At 44.8% G+C, this 20,510-nt stretch overlaps 1 protein-coding gene across 1 annotated transcript; it reads right to left on the bottom strand.

Annotated features, from left to right (window-relative positions):
• Nucleotides 1-6,752: 6,752 nt before the first annotated feature.
• LOC102842232 (biorientation of chromosomes in cell division protein 1-like) lies at nucleotides 6,753-19,143 on the bottom strand. Its single transcript, XM_006864800.1, has 3 exons — nucleotides 18,913-19,143; nucleotides 10,543-10,667; nucleotides 6,753-6,948 (listed from the first exon to the last, which is right to left on the bottom strand). The coding sequence occupies exons 1-3, from the start codon at nucleotides 19,141-19,143 to the stop codon at nucleotides 6,753-6,755; spliced, it is 552 nt and encodes a 183-aa protein (XP_006864862.1).
• Nucleotides 19,144-20,510: the final 1,367 nt, after the last annotated feature.

The following is a 20,510-nucleotide window of genomic DNA, read 5'->3' as shown; positions in this document are numbered from 1 at the left end:
GCTATGAGTCGGTTCCGACTCGATGGCACCTGACAACAACAACATAGTGCCCTTAGGTTGGAAGGTACTCAAAATACGATGGGAAAAGTGGCCTCCTTGGAGTACAGCTGGCCAGGATGATGTGAATTAAAGCCCTCGGGACCTTCCTTCATTTGCTGGTGGGGCACAACGCAAAATGAGGAGACACAGCTGTAAACATCCATCAATAATCGGAACATGGAATGCATCTAGGAAAATTGGAAGTTGTCAAAATGAAATGGAATGCATCAACATTGACATCCTGGGCACCTGTGAGCTGAACTGGACTGCTGTTGGCCATTTTGGATCTGACAATCATGAGTACGAGTTAGTTGCTTCACTTCTCTTATTTCTTGGTTTTCTCATCCATAAAATGGAGAAGAAATCCTAACTATCACAGCATGATAAGAGCTAAATGAAATGATGTGTTAGAAAACAGCTGCCACCCAGTCGGTTTTTTGTTCATGAGTTCTTTAAAAATGTCTGAGGACGATAAATGATGAAAATGAGGTCTCTGGAAGAGTGGTCAAATGGCACTCTGAAGACTGGCTAGGTCTCAGGTGTTGGGACTCATTTCAGAAGAAAGGTGATTATTACCATGTGGCCTTGGGCCCAAGACCATCCCCAGGATTAAGACTAAGCAGTGGACCTCCTGAGACTAACAAGGTGATGGACAGGGTGCCATGCATCCTGCCAACAGAAGCTTGACTGTGCCAGCCTTCCTGTCTGCTGTCCAGCCCTGTCCTTGGCATCCTTAGGGCAGGCTTCCTGCCACTGTTAATTCAGAGACAACGGTCCAGTTCAAGCCCCTAGGGCATACTCCAGGCCCTGGTCTTTGCTGAGGTCCCACAGGTAGTGCTCCTCTGGCTTAAACAGCAAGGAAGCTTCCTGCACTGTTCCTGGCAGTGCTGTCCTTAGCTGCTTTAGCAAACAGGGACATAGAAGTGGTTCAAACTGGTTCAACTCCTTGCTGAAAATTGACATATCCCAGATATGGACTCTTGGTGTGGATCTTATGGATAAGCACTGGATTGTGAACCCTAAGGTCGGCAGTTCAAACCCACCAGCTGCTCCTCAGAAACCCATGCAAGGTCACTGAGTCAGAACTGGATTGATGTAGTTAACAACTTGTAGATTTAAGCTACAAGCAGAGCTTTGTTAAGTCAAAATGTTCTCACAAAAAATTGATGGCTGAATTGAAAGAAAGACGACATGAGGTCTTGCTCCTCAGGAGCAGTGAGAAGACATCCTGTGTATGCACTTGTTACGAGTCGTTGAGAATATACCCGTTCTTACTGTACTTTCATTACCATCCACCAACACTAACTTTCACATAGGTTCCTAAAGTAAAAGTGATTTTTAGAGTGCTGTAGTCAAGATATCAAACATCTTATCTTGGTCAAACATGCTTCAGAAGACTTCTTTAAAGTGGTAAAAAGCAAAGATGTCACTTTGAGCACAAGCCATGATACTTTTATAGCACCTCATATGAATGCAAAAACTAGACAATGAATAAGGAAGGCTGAAAAATTGTTATCTTTGCATTATGGTGTGGAAAAAGAATATTGATATTCCATGTATGGCCAGAACAAAGAAATCTGTCCTGGAAAAAGTATAGCCAGAATAGTCGCTAGAAGCCAGGATGGTGAGAGTTCATCTCAGGTACTTTGGACGTGTCATCAGGAGGAACACAGTCCCTGGTTAAGCAGAGCGTCCGTGAAAGATACGACCCAATGGGCTCAAACAGCCATGACTGTGAGGATGGTACAGTGCCAGGCAGTGCTTCATTCTGCTGTACACAGAGTCGCTAGGAGTTAGAACAGACAGGACCAAACCTAACAGCAGCAAAAGCGTCATCTGGAAGTTTTGTGGGGTCTCCCACCTCCAGAATTTCTGACTCCGTAGTCTTAGGTGAGACTCCGGAATGCACATCTCCTACAGGCTCCCAGGCAATGCTGATGTCGATGTTGGGGCTGGTCAGGTGGTTATTGAGATGTGAGAACCACTGCTATCACTGATCTGCATTTAACTTGGCTCACGTGCCAGTGGTATAGAAGCCATGAAAAACCATCTGCACTCCACCTTGTTGAGTACATAAAGATTAAGGTAAGGAGAGAAGTCCTAGATGGTACCTGAAAGGTCAGCGGTTTGAATACACCAGTGGCTCTGCGGGAGAAAGACATGGCTATCTGCTTCCATAGATCTCAGCCTTGGAAACCTCAAGGGGCTGTTCTATTCCATCCTGTAGGGTCACTACAATTGGAATCAACTTGATGGCAATGAGTTCAGGTTTTTTTGAAGGCAAAATAGTATGATTCCTAGAAATCTGATACAAGAGCCACAAGTGTCAGTAAAAGGCAAGAAAGGGTTAAAACCATCATGACTGGGTTAAGTTGGACAATATCATTCAGGCACATAAGTGAGAAAGTGGAAGTCCCCGTGGCCAGTTGCAGTTGCCCAAGCTGCCCCGGGGACAGAGTGAGGCTTCCACAGAAGATACCATGCTCCTGGCCCAGCCCGCCTCTCTAACTGCAGTGCTTAGGCTTTGATGATGATGTGATGGACCTTCATTCCAACTCCTAGTGACCCCACAGCACAGAGCAGGACGGTCCCACAGGGTTCCCAGACTGCCGTCCTCAGAGGAGCAGATGGTCAGATCTTTCCTCGTGTGGAGTCTCAGGGTGGGTTTCAGTCACCCACCTTTTCGTTAGTAGCTCAGCATTTAGCCACCATGTCACCAGGGTCCTTAAGGCTTTGGCAGGTTTAAAATGTTGGAAAGCCTGTATCTTAGTGGACTACTGCAATGGGTAATGGTTAGTTTTGGTGGTCTAGCCCTCTTCATAGGAGCTTTGGTGGTGATATAGGATAAGCACTGGACTGCTAACCACAAAGTCCATGAGTCACACCCACCAGCTGCTCCTTGGGAAAAAGATGAAATGGTCTTGATCCCATAAAGATTTAGTCTCAGAAACCCTTAGCGTTTCTCATAAACATTTCTCAGGGTCACTATGAGTCAGTCAACTTGATGGCAGTGGGTTTGGGTTTTATCTGGTTAGCTCTGTGCGTGTGTGTGTGGTGAGGGGAAGGGCTGGGGGATACTTTCTTTTTACTTTATCGCAACACAACTATTTTTTAGGTTCTGCATGACTAACCTAAATTAGGTTCTCCAAGACATCAGGATTCAACTGCAATTGCAAACAGTTGACTCAAGGGATTGTGGACACTGCTTCTCTTGAGCTGTACCTCAGATAAGAGCCAAAGTCATTGCCAGGGACTTATGGGACCATCCAAATAAAAATGGCATCACCCACTTTCACAGTTTCCTACAGTACAAACGCTCAGTGTGTACCAACAGTGATGTGACTAGTTATTTCTGCATACCAGTGAGGGTCTCCTCTGTTTGGTTCAGTTATCTCTAATCTAGGTGACTCTTAGTGGACATAGCACAACGATTAAAAGAAAAAGAAACCCTTTGTTATTTTGGTCTATTTACTGTTCTGTGAAAACTGTACCAACTGGCACACCCTTAATAAAAACAGCAAAATAAGTGACAGAACCAAAAACTGCCAGCCAAGAAATGGACCATGTGTAGTCAGTGGAGCACTTGGAGGTAGAAAGGACAGTTTTCTCCAGCTGCTGTTTCTCCCTCCTGGGTGATCAGGACCCACAGAGAAGCTCTCCAGGGAGAACTACCCCTTGTATAGAAGCCTCACTGGCCGTTTTCCACTGAAGACTCGTTTTGTTTAGAAGAGAGTGCACTATAGTTAGTCTGAGAAGCTTCTTTACAAAGCCCGACTGGTCAGATTCGCTGCTCCCTACTGACCTATCTATCAGTAGAGTAGAGTGGACCAGAAGTCACCCTTCTCTAAGCTCTTAAAACTTTGGCTCGTGACAGACAGCAAGCAAACTAAGTTGAAAGGGGAATTATGCTGGCCAGAAGGCAGAAGACAGAAGGCACTTCAGATATAACTGCTACCTGGCTGAAACAAGAGGCCAACAGAGGGCCCATGCTACCAACATACAGTAAGGAAGGTGGGAAAACAGCTCTATATATGTTTAGGGATGTTTATGGCGTGGTACTGGAGGATCAGCACTAGACTGTGAATCACAAGGTTGGCAGTTCAAACCCACAGGCTGCTCTTTGGAAACCTGATATTGTTGTTGCTGTTGTTAAGTGCCATCGAGTTGATACCAACTCATAGTGACTCTGTATATACGGTTTCCAAGGAGCGGAGAGTGAGTTTGAACTTCTAACCTTGCAGTTTAAACTGACCTTGCAGTTCAGCACATTAAACAGGGTCATTATGAATTGAAACCGACTCGACAGCACTTAACAACAACATGGCAGAGATGGAAGTAGAACAGTCATTTTAACAGATACTCTTCACTCAGTAGCTTAAATTTACTATTAACACCCAGTAGTTGATTCAACTAAAATCCAAAGGCTCGTAATTGAAGCAAGCGTTGATCTGATCCCAGGCTTGCTACAGAGTCTGCTCCCAGGACCAACTGCCCCAACAGTGCTGGGAGCGGGTTAGAACTGCAGAGCCTCAGGTCCCTCCCCAGATCCACTGAAAGGGAATCTGCATTTCCCCCAGATCCCTCCGTGATACTGCTGCATGCCCACATTTCAGAAACACCAGTCTTTCACTGGAGACCAGGGCCTGCATTGGTCCCAGTATCAGTTTCAGCATGAACTAAGTTCCACACTACATCTCCCAACCTTCCATGGCCATTAGCCCATGTACTGTGCACAGTACTGGCAGGGCAAGGAGATCAGGGAGAAAAGTGGCCCTTCTCAGCTAAGATTCAATGAAAGCTTCACAGTAACAGAATCAAATTATTTTATAAAACACCTACGTAATTTAATGAGAATTCACTTTTCTAAAAAACAAAACACAAAAATGAGGATAAAAGAAGCACATCAAGACTTACTAGTCCTTGTCAGCCAAATGCTTTTCCTTATACTTGAGCTTCCTTCCTCATGCTTGGGTCCTGTGTTTTCTCGTACCAGGAAGAGTAAACTGGCTAGAAGGTTCATACACAAGAAGGTCAGGACAACTTTTAAGCTCTTTGATGCTAATGATTCGTACATTATAGTTGGCAACTCTAAGAAACGAGATCAGACAAACACTGCCAAGTCTGTACTCCCAGAGCTGGTTTCCTGTTATTCACTGACATGGCATCTTTGGAAACACATCAATGTCCCTTCATTGTAGCTTCTACCTATCCCAGCACATGAACCTTACAACCCTTACGTAGGCTCCAAGTTCAAGTATGAAAATGTGTTTCAGGACACGTCCATATTGCTGTAGTGTGTTCTCTTAGTAGTGTCACCTGGGTGTCACCCCATGAACAGGCTAACCAAATGGCAACATAGTGCAGGGGTCCCCAGTCCATTTCCCACGGCCAGACTTGCTCCCTGGTAGATGTGACACCGCCCCATAGTTAAAGTTGGAATCTTGCAGTCAGTGGACTTCTTCATTCGGAAGCTGTACTCATATGCAGCGGAAGTCATTTCTTCATTACTAAGGAGCTTTTAACAGATGTCAGGCATACTCTAAAAATAAAAGATAATATAAAAATGTAACTTTGGGGTAAGAGTCTACATTTGGGTAATTTTATAGTCTTAAAGGATTTAGAATTATATGAGGAAGACAGACTGAAAATGAACGCTTAGCACTCTGTAGCCGACTCGAGGTCTTCTCCCACAGGTACACGAAGGCAATCACTCTGTAGGGAGAGCCCTCCCAAGTCCCAGGCTCTGGCATGGTTTATTTGCAGATGTTCAAGGTGCCATGGAGCCAATTCACACTGCCCTTATCTGACTGACTAAGAAAAGCAGAGTCCTTAAAGAACCTGAAAAAGAGAGCAGCAAGGGCAGAATCACTAAGGCATCAGCTGATGGTCAGCAAAAGGAGCCCTGGTGGCAGAGTGGGGTAAGTGCTGGATCGCTAACTATAAGGTAAGTGGTTCAAATCTCACTATGTGAGAAAACGATAAGGCTGTCTTCTCCCATACATATTTCCAGTCTTGGAAATCCAGTGGAGCCGCTCTACTCTCTTCTACAGGGTCACTATGAGTTGGAACCAACTCGCCAGCAATGGCTTTTAAGTGTTTTGGCATTGTTACCAATCATGGCCAAGAAAAACAGTTGCCTGCATCCTTGTTGATCACTGCTCATATTTCTCACTAATGTTTCCCAAACCAAGCATGTGTCTGATTCTTAAAATGAAGCTGAATCCCACATTTAGTAAAAACAGGAGTGCTCTTGATGGAGCAGGCCATGATAATAGACAGACACTGGTAAACCAAAGCCCTTCTCCCAAACACAAGGAGGTCCTTGACTTCACATGAAAATTACAAACTCAAGTTAATGTATGTCCAGGGAAGAGACTCATTTAAACAATTTCAGAAAGCCAAGAACTTCATTTGTGCTCTCCTCATGCACAACAACCATCCCAGTTGGGTTCTAATGAAGTATCTATTCATAGCTTAAGTGTTTCACTCTGGAGGCACAGAAAATCCTACTCACTGTGACACAGGAAAATGCTACTAATTACTTCTCAGTAGAAACTGACTCGTGACAGTACATGAAATCTACCTGCAGTCAATACTCTTTAGACTTGGGGAGACCTGTGGTCCCCACAGCGGCTGACTACCTCTCTGTCCATGTCCCTGGCACTATCAGCCAGAGCAGAGACCAGCATAGAAGATGGTCTGGATAGCAAACCTTAGGGCGCATCCTGGGGCGGGGCTGCAGGCTCCTGGCGCTCAGGCTCTGGAGGCGGGGCTGGTGCGGCTTCTTTTTTCTTGGCTGCCAGGAACTCATGGATTGCTCGTTCTATCTGTGGCCTGAAGATGTGGTTTAGTTTTGGATCCACGACCTGGGAAATTATTCTGTCCACTCCGGCTTCCAGCATCCCTGACCTTGTAGAGACAAACACCAGTCAGTTACTGGTTCCTTTGAAACTCATTTTTAGCCCCAAACAGTGTCATGTGAAGACCCAATGAATGACCCCCCTGGCCCAGCATTCCGAGGGGGTTCTTTCAAAGGGCAATCTCTTTACTACACATAGTTCAAGGCACTTTGGTTTCACTTTTGAAGAGCAATTCACAAGCAGCAAGTACCTATGTTTCTCAATTCACAATCTGGTCCAAATTAGCCCTAAGCTACTAAGGGGCTAAAATAAATTTTGACTAAAAATTAGTGAATGCCTGTATTCAAATACTTGGGAAGAGGTAGTGAGGAAGACTATGGTGACAAGAAGTATATCACATTTGAAAAATTTGGAAGGTAGCTCATGCAGGCTGGCTCAAACTGCAAGCTCAAGTTTTCTTCTCAGGATGAAAACATTCAAATGTCATCACAAGCATATGAGCAGGTTTTACTTATTGGAACCCTTAGGTCACTGCAGCCTTTCCTTGGGTGAAACAGATCCTGTTTCTGTGCGGGGAGAGCAAAGGAAACAAATGTGTGAAGACACCCAGTGACAGGAAGATGGGAAACAGGCCTTAAACCAGGAGTCAGTGGGGAAGACCAGCATATCAACAGGAAGCCCTAAAGTAAACACACAGCTATTAGCATATTTACAGGAACGGCTTCAGATAGCCCGTGCATTAGACCTGTCCACCCATATGACCAGGAATGGGAGCCCCAGGGAAGGCAGTAGTAGGCCTTGGGTCAGTTGTGAAGTTGAGCCAAGGCTCTTCGATCACTAAGCCAATACCTTTCCAATTACACCAGGCTTCCTCCTCATGGGGTGTTTACTGGAAATAAAAGTCTGATGGGAGAACAACAAACTAAGACAGCGCAGATCCCGTTCTTGGAGATTTTAAAAGAAAAGTGTTTTGGGGAAAGGTGAAATCTTATCAGAAACCTAAAAACAGGAGATGAAATGGACAAGTATCAGGCAATGAAGAGAATTATCTGTCGTAATTAACAATCTAGCAGGTGTGAAGTTAAGCCAAGGAAACTGTAGAAGTGGAAAATGTAGAAGTGGACCACACAGTGAGTCCTGCCCCAAGGACCTGCGGCTCATCTTGGGAGAGCACCTTAGGCTCATGTAGCAGATCTTCCTTAGGCAACTTCCTAAAACTATCCACAAGAGCCATAAAGAAGTAGCCAGCATTAAATCTAAATGAGTGACTTCAGAGGTTATGTTATTTTTCATCTAGATCAAATAAAAAAAGCAGGAAAAATGCATATGAGTGTTAAAACTGCGAAGAAAAGCAAGGCAGTGATTAACATGAAAGTCAGGAGTCTGTGAAACCTCTGAGAGAAGAAAGGAATGTCCAAGAAAGGGTGGAAGCAGAGCCAGGGGGTTGAAAGGTGCTTCTATGAGGGGACTTCAAACAGTTCCTAGAAAAATGGAATGAAAGATCATGGAATTTTTCCCCATGAACACTTCGAAACCCCGTTACTTCTGGGTGGTGATCACAGGGATGCTCACTAATGGTCATAACGCACTTTTGTGCACATTTCTGTGTTCCTTTCCATAAGACAGTGAAGCTATGTGACATGAAACACCACACACTACCCCTAGAATGGCATCTTGCTCAGTTACAGCCATGTTGACAGTCAGCATGCCATGGACAGCACCCTTCAAATGTTCAATTTTGAGATAGTCTCCTAACACACTGGCCAATGCTTTTGAAGTCAGGCTAGACCACCTTATCTGCTACTTCAGTTATAAAAATAGGCTTGCTGGGAGAGTGAACAAGAAGACACACAGGAGCAGAGCCGGGCATGGAGTTAGCTGCCCGTAAGTAGGAGCCACTGCCCCCTTCTTTCTGAAAGACCACTGTGCCACCAGTCTGCTCCCTAAAGAAACAGCAAGTTTCTGACCAGGTAATAGCTCCCGAATGACAGGCACCGGCATCTGTTGAGATCATCTCAGAGAGCTTTCCAGATGTTAGCTTTCTTTATATAAAAAGGTTTAGATTTGGTAACCATAAGGCATAATGAAACTTCTAGCTTGTTAGTGAAAAGTGTTCTCTTATTTTAAAACTTATTTTCAAATAATGATAGATTCACAGGAAGACCCAGGCCTGCTTCTCCCAGCTACCCTTCATGTTTGCACGTAGCATTAACAATAGTACAATATCAAAACTAGATCAATATGACATTGGTACCACCCACAGACCTTACCTAGATTTCATGGACTTGTGTGTGTGGCTCTATGCACTTTATTACACAATAACCAAGACACTTCATTGTACCATCATCACAAGGCTCCCCCTTGCTACTCCTACAGTCACCACCACCTCCTCCCACATTCTGATGCCTTGGCACCCTCTAGTCTGTTCCCCCTCTCCATTAGGTGCTATTTCATGACTGGGAATGGAATCTTACACCATACAGCGTTTTTCAATCTTGGCATAATTTCCCCAACTTTTCTATTCTCCAAGAGGGAGGCTTCAGGTGCTTTTATCCCAGGAGCATTCAGTGGACCAGGAAGGCCTAAACACAAGTGTGAACAGTAAGTGCCACCGACTCTGGACAAATCAGGAGAAACCACTCTTCTCTTAGGACAAAAGATCCCATGGTCCACTGTGCCAAGTATCCAACAATGATATTTTACATAACTCTCAATATCTGTATGTTCCAACTACACTGAAAATGCCAGAGAGCAATTTGGGTCATTTTTAAAGGCACCCCACAGAAATGTGGGCAAGAGGTCTACTGAGGCTCGACAAAAGAGCAAGAATCTCAGTTGAACACTGTGCTTATTGATTGCTTTAACCTTGTGTTAATAAAGGGCAGATTCCTACCACTCCTATGCGATCTCTTGATATACAGCACTACCACCTTGACTAACAAGGAGCTCTGGTAGCACAGTGGTTACGAATCAGGCTGCTAACCTCAAGGTCGGCAGTTCGAAACTACCAGCTGTTCTGCGGGAGAAAGATGAGGCTTTCTGCTCCCGTAAAGATTTACAACCTCAGAAACCCTGTACTCCATGGTACTTAACAACAACAACCTTGACTAACAGCTTTGCCTCGCATACCTCAGATATATTATCAGGAGGGATCAGTCCCTGGAGATGAGCATCATGCTTGGTAAGGTGAAGTGTCAGCAAAAAAGAGGAAGAGCCCCAATGAGATGGATTGGGACTGTGGCAGCAGCAATGGGCTCAAGCACAGTAATAGCTGTGAGGATGGTATGGGCGGGGCAGTGTTTCACTCTGTTGTGCATAAGAGTCGCTGTGAGTCAGAACTGACTTGATGGCACCTAACAACAGCTACTGGTAGCGTAGTGGTTACGAATTGGGCTGCGAACCTTAAGGTCAGCATTCGAAACTACCAGCCACTCCGCGGGAGAAAGATGAGGCTTTCTACTCCCGTAAAGATTTACACCCTCGGAAACCCTGTACAGGGTCGCTATGAGTCGGAACCGACTTGACAGCACTTAACAACAACAACAACAGCTACCACCTTGATTGATTACCCAAGGCCTTAGATGAGCCTTCTTGAGCCTCACCTTCAGATCACTGCCCTTCCACTCTAAGTCCGCTTACTTACTGAACCACACTCTGCCTCAGACCATTTCGCAACTGGTTCTTGTTCATCGTGGGGTTCCATTCCTGCTTGTCCAGGTGTGTCGACACAAAATTGTCCACTTTCTGCCTCAGGTTTTGGTAAGCTGGCTAAAATATTAAGAAGAAAGGGGGCAAGTGAGAAGTCATTCAGCACACTGTCTTCCAAAGACATGCATACTTTCATGTCTAACTGAAGATACAGCACACGGAGGGATCACAGCATTCACAGTTACTGTTGGACAAACTGCGTTATAGTGAGCACAAGGCCGGAGGCTTTACTCACATTCTCTCCTTCCTGCCCCACGTCACAGATGAGAAATGTCGGCTTAGGGAGGAAATTACTTGCTCACATGGCTAAAAGTGTGACAAAGCCAAGGTCAGACCTAGGCTGCTTCTGAATCAAAGGGACCAGGCTCTTGTCCCAGCTCCACTGCTTACTAACTATTGTGCTTTCTACAAGTTGCTCACGTTCTGAGCCTGTCACTTCCACCTGCGAAACTGAAATGTTACTTAAAGGAGCTCTGGTAGCGTAGTGGTTACGAATCGGGCTGCGAACCTTAAGGTCAGCGGTTCGAAACTACCAGCTGCTCCGCGGGAGAAAGATGAGGCTTTCTACTCCCGTAAAGATTTACACCCTCGGAAACCCTGTACAGGGTCGCTATGGGTCGGAACCGACTCAATGGCACATAACAACAACAACAACAACCCTCTTACCTTACCTTATATGGGTTCTCAGCACCAAACGGGTCCCAGGAGAGCCTATCTGTATAATAAAGTGAGGGGCCACCCACACCTGAGCATAACACTTACAGCAAAGCCTAAGAAGCACCAGGAAGGGCTGTGAAGAGCAAGACCTAAGTCCAAAAGAGAGCATTCTCTGTTTGAGAGGCACTTACTGGTGGCTAATGTTCTAGACCCTTCTAATATCAGAAGAACTGAATTAGAAGTGACTTGGTGAACACGGGAATACATGTCCTGAGCCAAAGATTTTCTGGCTCTATCAGTGACTCTCCTCTCCTTCAAACCAGGTGGTAAAGAGAGTGGACTGCTGGCTGGCACTTTATGCTGCTCGCCCTCCCATAGTGGGCAGAGAGAACATGCTTCTCCCTCCCAATACTGTTGAGCTTGTGACTTGCTTTGGCCAGTGGAATGTTAGTGACACAAGGCCTTAAATATGCTTGTGCCGTATGTCTAGCTCTTGTGCTCCTCTGGAAGGGCATGTCCATGGGAGTCAACGACCCTTCAAGCCTGGGATCTGAAATGAGTATAGGTGTGGTGGTTATGTACTGTGGAGTCGGTTCCAACTCATAGCGACCCTGTACAGGGTTTCTGAGGCTATAAATCTTTACGGGAGCAGAATGCCTCATCTTTCTCCCGCGGAACAGCTGGCTGGTAGTTTCAAACTGCTGACCTTGAGGTTTGCAGCCCAATTCGTAACTACTACGCTACCTGAGCTCGTGAGTATAGGTGTAGCAGACATAAATGCAATCTACAGCCTGGATCCAAGTCCAAGTAACCTAGCAGGGAGTCAGTCACCAGCTGAAGCCTAAGCTGACCCGCAGCTTGAGCACATGGTTCCAAATTGTTCACAGAACAGACAGACATGTTACACAGCAACCAAATCTCCTACATGTGGGATTTTGACCTGAGTAGGAACATTCTTACCAATGGAGAAAAGATTGAAGTTGTCAAGGACTTCATTCTTCTTGGATCAACTATCAACACTCGCGGAAGCAGCAGTCAAGAGATCAGACGATGTATTGCATTGGGCAAATCTGCTGCACAGGAACTTTTTAAAGTGTTGAAGAGCAGAGATGTCAGCTTGAGGACTAAGGTGCACCTGACCCAGGCCATGGTGTTTTCAATAGCCTCATATGGATGCGAAAGCTGGACAGTGAATAAGGAAGATCGTAGAAGAATTGATGCCTTTGAGTTGTGGTGTTGGAGGAGAATACTGAAAGTGCCATGGACTGCCAAAAGAACCAATAGATCTGTTTTGGAAGACGTGCAGCCAGAGTGCTCCTTGGAGGCCAGGATGGCTAAGCTTCGTCTCTCATACTTTGGACATATTGTCCGGAGGAAAGAGTCGCTGGAGAAGGATGTTATGCTGGGTAAGGTAGAGGGTCAGAGAAAAAGAGGAAGACCCCTAACGAGATGGATTGGCCAGGTGGCATCATTGATGGACTCAAGTGTGGCAGCGGTAGTGAGATTGGCCCAGGATCGGACACTGTTTCGTTCTGCTGTGCATGGGGTCACTATGAGTCGGTTCTGACTCGATGGCACCTGACAACAACAACAACAACAGGAAGCAGACACAATCTTGCTTGCTGAAAGTGCAGAGAACTTGAAGCATTTATAGAAGAAAAAAATTAAAGACTACAGCCTTCAGTATGTATTACAACTCAATGTAAAGAAAACAAAAATCCTCACAATTGGATCAATAGATACTGTCATGACAAATGGAGAACATATTGAAGTTTTCCAAGCTTTCATTTTACTTAGATCCATAATTAATGCTCACAAAAGCAGCAATAAAGAAATCAAAGAATGTATTGCACTGCGCCAGTCTGCTGCAAAAGACCTCTTGAAAGTATTAAAAAGCAAAGAAGTCACTTTGTGGACTAAAGTATGCCTGACCCTAGCCATGATATTTTTAATCACCTCACATGTGTGGAAAAGCTGAACAATGAATAAGAAGACTGAAGAAGAATTGATGCATTTGAATTAGGGTGTTGGCAAAGAATATTGAAAAGTACCATGGACTGCCAGAGAACAAACAAATCTGTCTTGGAAGAAGTATAGTCAGAGCGCTCCTTAGAAGGGAAGATGCAAAGACACATGTGCTTTGGACAGGTGGTCAAGAGGGACCAACCTCTGGAAAAGGACATTATGTTTGGTAAAGAATCAGCAAAAAAGAGGAAGGCTCTCAATGACATAGAAGCTTCAACAATGGGCTCAAACATGGCAATTGTGAGGATGGCGCAGGACTGGGCAGTGTTTTAGTCTGTGACTAGACACAGACTCAGGGGCACCAAACAACAACAGGAAACAGGTATCGGTGCCCCACTCAAAGATGGCAGTAGACGCACATTCAAAGCAATGTAGTTGGTGGCCATCTTTGAGCAGGGCATTGCTACTTCCTAAATAAACCAAACTCACAGACATCAAGTCAAAAACCATATACACAGAATAGAACTGCTACACAGGGTTTCTAAGGCTATAAATCTTTAGAGAAGCAGATGGTCACATCTTTCTCCGGCAGAGCAGCTGGCGGGTTTGAACTGCCATCCTTTAATTTACAGCCAAGTGCTTTAACCACGGCACCACCAAGACTCCTTGTCAATTTCCTATTTGGGTTAAAATCCCAAACCCAAGAGATTTGGTTATTATGTAGCATGTACGTTCTCTTGGTCACAATTGAAGCGTTTCGAACTGGTTCGAAGCTCTGCCTCACAGCATTGTTGTTGTTAAGTGCCATCGAGTGGATGCCGACTCATAGCAGCGTCCCTGTTTCCAAGGAGGGGCTGGTGCATTTGAACCACCCACGGACCTTGCTGTTGAGGTCAAGTGCTTATCCTACCTAGGGTGCCATACCAAGACTCCACCTCTCAGCATAAACAAGTACAAATGCTTACTGTTATAAGTCACTGAGGTTTGGTTTCATATGCAGCATTACTGTGGTAAAAGTGCTAATTCATCAGGCAAATGAAATCATCAAAACCATCAGTAGGCCCTACACCATGAGTGGTGGTGGTGGTGATGTGCTATGGAGTCAGTTCTGACTCATAGAGACCCTGTACAGGGTTTCCGAGGCTGTAAATCTTTACAGGAGCAGAAAGGCTCATCTTTCTCCCACAGAACAGCTGGTAGTTTCAAACTGCTGACCTTGAGGTTAGCAGCCCAGCTCGTAACCACTACACTACCAGAGCTCCTTTTTCCATAAGTGGACTCTTAAAATGTCAAGAAAGCAGACTCACAAACCTAAAGACTCTCCACTAAACTGGAAATGAGGAAGGCTGGAGGAGGGTGAGAAGTAACATTTACAGTAAGGACTCCTTTGTCCTAGTAACTGTCTTCTTCTCCCACAAAGGTAGGGGAGTAGCTTACAAGCAGAGTTCCCAAAGATCCTCACAGCTGGAGTAGAGCAAGGGAAAGATGGAGGACTCCACACTGCGGTGGCAGGATCCTGTCTAAGAGCAGGTTGGAAAGAGAGAGCTGTGCTAGGGAATCCCTGGTTGTCAACACATCCTCCCTCTCCTTCTCGTACAGTTTGTCCACTCAATCCTTCCCTGGAGTGTCAGGCGTCAACAGAATCCCCACTTAGCTTAAAGGAGTTAGAATTAGATGTGTGTTACTTGTAACCACGAATCCTGATGCCATTATCGTCTACTACTCAAAACAGCTCACCCAGTTTCAGATGAGATGATAGAAACTGTTTACTGAAAAAGAACAAAGGAAAGCAAATGCTACTTGCAATCCTTCAGCAGACCTGACAATATAGAACTATTTCTTCAGCTCATGAATTGGAAGCATCTATGTGTCTACCAATAACATTTTGCTAGAGGTGCTTTCTCGCATATCTATCCATCTAAGCCTCGTTTGTGGTGCTAGAGGATAAGCACTGGACTGCTAACTGAAAGGTCAGAGGTTCAAACCCACCAGCTGCTTCTAGTAAACCCTGTACAGGGTTGCTATGAATTGGAACCAACTCCAGGGTACTTTACAACAACAACAATCATCTTTTGGGAGTGTGATGGCTCTGTAGGTAAGCACTAGACTGAGAACCACAAGACTGGCAATTCAACCCCACGGGCAACTCTGTGGGAGAAAGATGAGACTTTCTGCTCTTTTACAGCCTTAGAAACTCTATACAGGGTCACTATGAGTCAGAACCAACTTGACAGCACCTAACAACAACAATAATCACCTTTTGTTGTTGTTAAGAGCTATGGATTTGGTTCCGACTCATAAGCGACCTTGTATAGGGTTTCCAAGGAGCGGCTGGTGAGTTTGAACTGCTCATCTTGTGGTTCAAACTGACCTTGTGATCCAGCGCATTATGATAGCACCATACCAGGACTCCAATCCTCTTTCAGTACCCATCAATTCATTCTATTTGTTTATTTATATGTACTTTGGATGAATGGCAAAGTAAATTACAGACAACAATACACTCCCCTGATGTGGCGCTGTGGGTTAATGTGCTGGACTGCAAAGTTGTTTTAACTGCAAGATCGGCAGTTCAAGCTCACCAGCTGCTCCTTGGAAACCCTATACAGTGTCGCTATGGGTCAAAATCAACTCAATGGCACTTAACAACAACACACTTCATTAGTCTTAAAGGGGGATCTAATTGTGCTCATGAGGAATCTGTACATGGACCAAGAGGCAGTTATTCAAACAGAACATGGGAACACTGAATGGTTTAAAACTAAGACAGGTGTGCAACAGGGTTGTATTCTTTCACCATACTTCGTCAATCTGTACGCTGAGCAAATAATCTGAGAAGCTGGGTTCTATGAAGAAATATGTGGCATCAGGATTGGAGAAAGACTCATTAAAAACCTGTGATATGCAGATGATACAACCTTGCTTGCTGAAAGTGAAGAAGACTTAAAATATTTACTGATGAAGATCAAAGAGCACAGCCTTCGGTATGGATTGCATCTCAATGTAAAGGAAACAAAATACTCTTACCACTGGATCAATAAACAACATTCTTATAAATGGAGAAACAATTGAAGTTGTCAAGGACTTCATTCTTCTTGAATCAACTATCAACACTCATGGAAGCAGTAGTCAAGAAATCAGATGACATATTGCATTAGGCAAATCTGCTGCACAAGATCTTTATAAAGTGTTGAAGAGCAAAGATGTCAGCTTGAGGACTAAGATGTGCCTGACCCAAGACATGCTGCTGACCCAGGGACCACACTTTTGAGAATACAGAGTTAAACAAAGGTCTCTGGTAAGATATGCTTGAAAACACTGTCCTCAAGAATTTTTAAAAAAACAACCCTGGTCACTACTAAAAGACACAATTAAAGAGGCAAAAGGGGTTATGATGAGTCCAGGTGGCACAATGGTTAAGTGCTCAGTGCTTGGCTGCTAACCTGAGGGTTGGCAGTTCAAACTCACTCAGCAGCTCTATGAGATAAAGACCTGATACTATGTTCCCTATACAGGGTCACTATGTGTTAGAACCAACTGGACAGCACTTAACAACAACAGTCTGTTTCTGTAGAGATTATCCAGTGCCATTAAGTAGACTCCAACAGAGTGACCCTCTAACAATTCTATTGGACAGAGTAGAACCATAAGATCCCCTTTATAGAAACAAACTGCTACAATCTTTCTCCCAGAGCAGCTAATAGGTTGGAACTGCTGACCTTTCAGTTAGCAGCTCTATGCTGAACTACTGCACTATAGGCTTATGGGGCAGTTCTGCTTGGTCACCTGGGAATGCTGTGAGTTGGAATTCACTCAACAGCACCCAACAACTTACGTGGTTGCTTTTCAATCCTACTTCCAGATAGCTTCTCAACATTCTGATTCATTAAAAAAAAACCTCCCATGCATGTACAACATTGATTAAGCCCCATAAAACTTAATCATAAGAAATGAATGAGGAATTTGTTGATGGGAAGTAGAGATCATTTAGAGTCCTTTTAAATTAGCTGAAAGTGGACAGCTGATGTAGTATTTGGACTCCTTAAATAAAGAAAATCAAATACCTTGTTTCGAGGCTATCACTTCTAACTTTTTTTTTTTAAATCTCAAAGGCATAAAACAGTATGCAGAACTTACTAGATATATTGTTTATCAGTCAATATTGTCCTATGATGCAGGAAATATCAAAAGAAGTTGGAAGGAATACAGAGAGTCACTGTACCAAAAAGAATTGGCCGACATTCTAACCAGTCCAAGAGGCAGTATATAATCAGGAACCAATGGTATTGAAGGAAGTAGTCCAAGCTATACTTAAGGCACTGGGGAAAAACAAGGCTCTGGAAAATGATGGAATAAAACTGGAATATTCAACAAACTGATTCAGTGCTGGAGGTGCTCACTCGTCTATGCCAAGAAATTTGGAAAATTGCTACCTGGCCAACAAACAAAGGTGACCCAACAGAATCTAGAAATCATCGAACAATATCATTAATATCATATGCAAGTACATTCTTACTCAAGATAATTCAAAAACGGCTGCAGCAGTTCATCTACAAGGAGGTGTTAGAAATTGAAGCCTGATTCAGAAGAGGATGTAGAACTAGAGGAATCTTTGCTGGCGTCAGATGAAGCTTGGCTGAAAGAAGAGTATCAGAAAGATGTTTACTTGTGCTTTATTGACTACACAATGGCTTTAGACTGTGTGGATCATGACAAGCTATGGATAACATTGTGAAGAATGGGAATTTCAGAATATTAACTCTGCTCATGAAGAACCTGTACACAGACAAACAGAACAAGGGGACACTGAATAGTTTAAAATTAGGAAAGGTCTGCCAGGGTTGTATCCTTTCACCATAGTTACTCAATTTGTATGCTGAGCAAATAATCTGAGAAGCAGGATTATGTTAAGAAGAACGTGGCATCAGTATTGGAAGAAAACTTCAGTGAGGCAAAGAGAATTGGAAATTCTACGGCATTCTTACTTACCTACCTGGCTTTTCTCCACTGTTGGAAACAGATTTGAGGTTTGTTATTGAAGGGTGTTATTGAAGGGTGTAAAGAGTCCCATCTTGAGAATGACAGAGTTTGGGTTCTAAAACTAGTACTGATCCCTCCAGAGTTCAAAGAAGCGAGTAGATTAAATCTTACAGCTATAGTGAGCAATTTACTGGGGGTTGCCCCTATGGCATGGGATTCTCAAATAAGCGCCTGGTGTGGCACTGTGGGTTAACACGTTGGACTGCAAAGTCCGTTTGAGCTGTAAGGTTGCTCCTCCTGGAAGGCACTTAAAAACAACATAATGCGCTCAGAGTGGAATCCACACAGGCAAGAGTAAGAAAGCTCTGTACTGCCCCAAGTGGTCTAATACTTCACGGCTGAGATTCAATTTTTTGCATTTTTGTCTCTACTTTGAAAAGCAAAGAAACCCTAGTGGCACAGTGATTAAGCACTCCAGTTTAAGCCAAGGATTCGCGGTTCGAACCCACCAGCAGCTCGGTGAGAGAAAGACGTGGTCGTCTGTTTTCGTGAAAGATTACATCCTTGAAAACCTTCCAGGTCAGGTTTTCGCTATGAGTCGGAATGGACTAGATGGAATCGGGTGTCTGGGGATTTGGAAAAGCAAGACTGCAAGCTCGGCGGCCTCACGCCAGCCCGGCTCCCAGGCGGTTTCGGCAGCTACCTTGGTGTCCACGTCGGCCAGGCAGTCCCGGCGGAAGCTGTCAAACAGGCCCCGGCTCTTGAGCTGCTCAACGATGAGGGCGATGAGCTGCGGGTCGCCGGGGGGCAGCGATGCCGGGTTGATAGGGCCGCCGCTCCCGCCGGGCCCTGTGACGCCCGATGCTGCCCCAGCCGAGACCTGGCCCGCTCCGCCACTGCCCACCGTGCCCGATCCCCCACCGCCGTCAGCCATGGCTGCGCCCCGAGCCCACGGCAGAGACCGAATAAAGCTGCTTCTAGGGGCAAGAGGGCCTGAGTCAGGCAGAGGAGGTGGTGGAGGAGTCAGGTTCCAAAGAGGTGAGGGAAATGGGGGAAAGGGTAGAGGGCTGGGGCCGCGACGGCGATTGAGAAGATAAGCTCGGAGGCGAGGAAGGTAGCGGTGGGAACGGCCGAAACCTCCGCTCAATACTCAGCGCGCTCCAGATTGCGTCACTCCTAACCTTTGCATTCTGGGGCATGAGGATTTTGGCATCATCGCTGGCTTTCTTATAGGCAAAGGGCTGGCCCACGAAAACTACAATTCCCAGCAGGCTTCGGACGCGCCATCGCTAGTTTGCCGGCTGTATGGACATTGTAGGAGTCCTGGTGTGGCGCTGTAGGATAAGCACTGGGCTGCAAGATGGGCTTGAACTTCCAAGTTTGGCGGTTCAAATCCACCGCTCTTTGGAAAAACCTATACAGGGTCTCTATGAGTCGGAACCGACTCGCCAGCACTTAACAAAAACAATGGATTTTGTAGGCTTAGACCCTCTCAACCATATCGCTGCTACCCTTCCAATAAACCAATGATGGTAAGAATCATCTGCGGAGCTGGATCTGCGGAGCTGGTGGTTATGTGCCCTGGAGTTGGTTCCAACTCATAGCGACTCTGCATAGGGTTTCCGAGGATGTAAATCTTTACGGGAGCAGAAAGTCTCCCGCGGAACGGCTGGTAGTTTCGAACTGCTGACCTTGAGGTTAGCAGCCCAAATCATAACCACTACGTTACCAGCGCGCTGAAAGACTTCATTATCAGGCTTATCCCTTGCAGATTCTGATTCAATATTTAGAAATTTGTGTTTTTCTCGTGTTTTTCCACCCGTCTTGAACAACACGATTCAGGAAGTTTGGGAAACAGTGCACTAGTCAAATTTATATTATTATTTAAAAAGTAGAATTTTCATCGTGGTGTTAGTAGCAACATATGCTTATTTTAGCAAATTGGAAAATAACAGAATAGTGTAAGGAAGAAAGTTAAAATCTCTTTTAAGTTTCTTTCTTTTACATGTGGTGAATTTTCTCCCAGACATTAATAATTTAAAATAAATATTAAAAATAAATATAAAGAACAATTCAAAAGTTCGAATTGAGTAACTGGAATATTCCAGGCACCATGATAAGCACTTTACAGGCATTATTCACAACCATCTAAGTAATTGCTGGTTTTATTCCCCTAGCTCACAGTGCTAGATGTGGAAGAATAAGATTTGAGCGTCCTGGTGTGGTGCTGTAGGAGAAGTAAACTTGGTTTGAACTGCAAGGTTGGTGGTTCAAACTCACCAGCGGCTCCTTGGAAAACTT

The sequence above is a fragment of the Chrysochloris asiatica genome, unplaced genomic scaffold (assembly GCF_000296735.1).
Source record: "Chrysochloris asiatica unplaced genomic scaffold, ChrAsi1.0 scaffold00071, whole genome shotgun sequence".
In the NCBI taxonomy this organism is placed as follows: domain Eukaryota; kingdom Metazoa; phylum Chordata; class Mammalia; order Afrosoricida; family Chrysochloridae; genus Chrysochloris; species Chrysochloris asiatica.
This window is presented reverse-complemented; position numbering and strand designations above follow the sequence as displayed.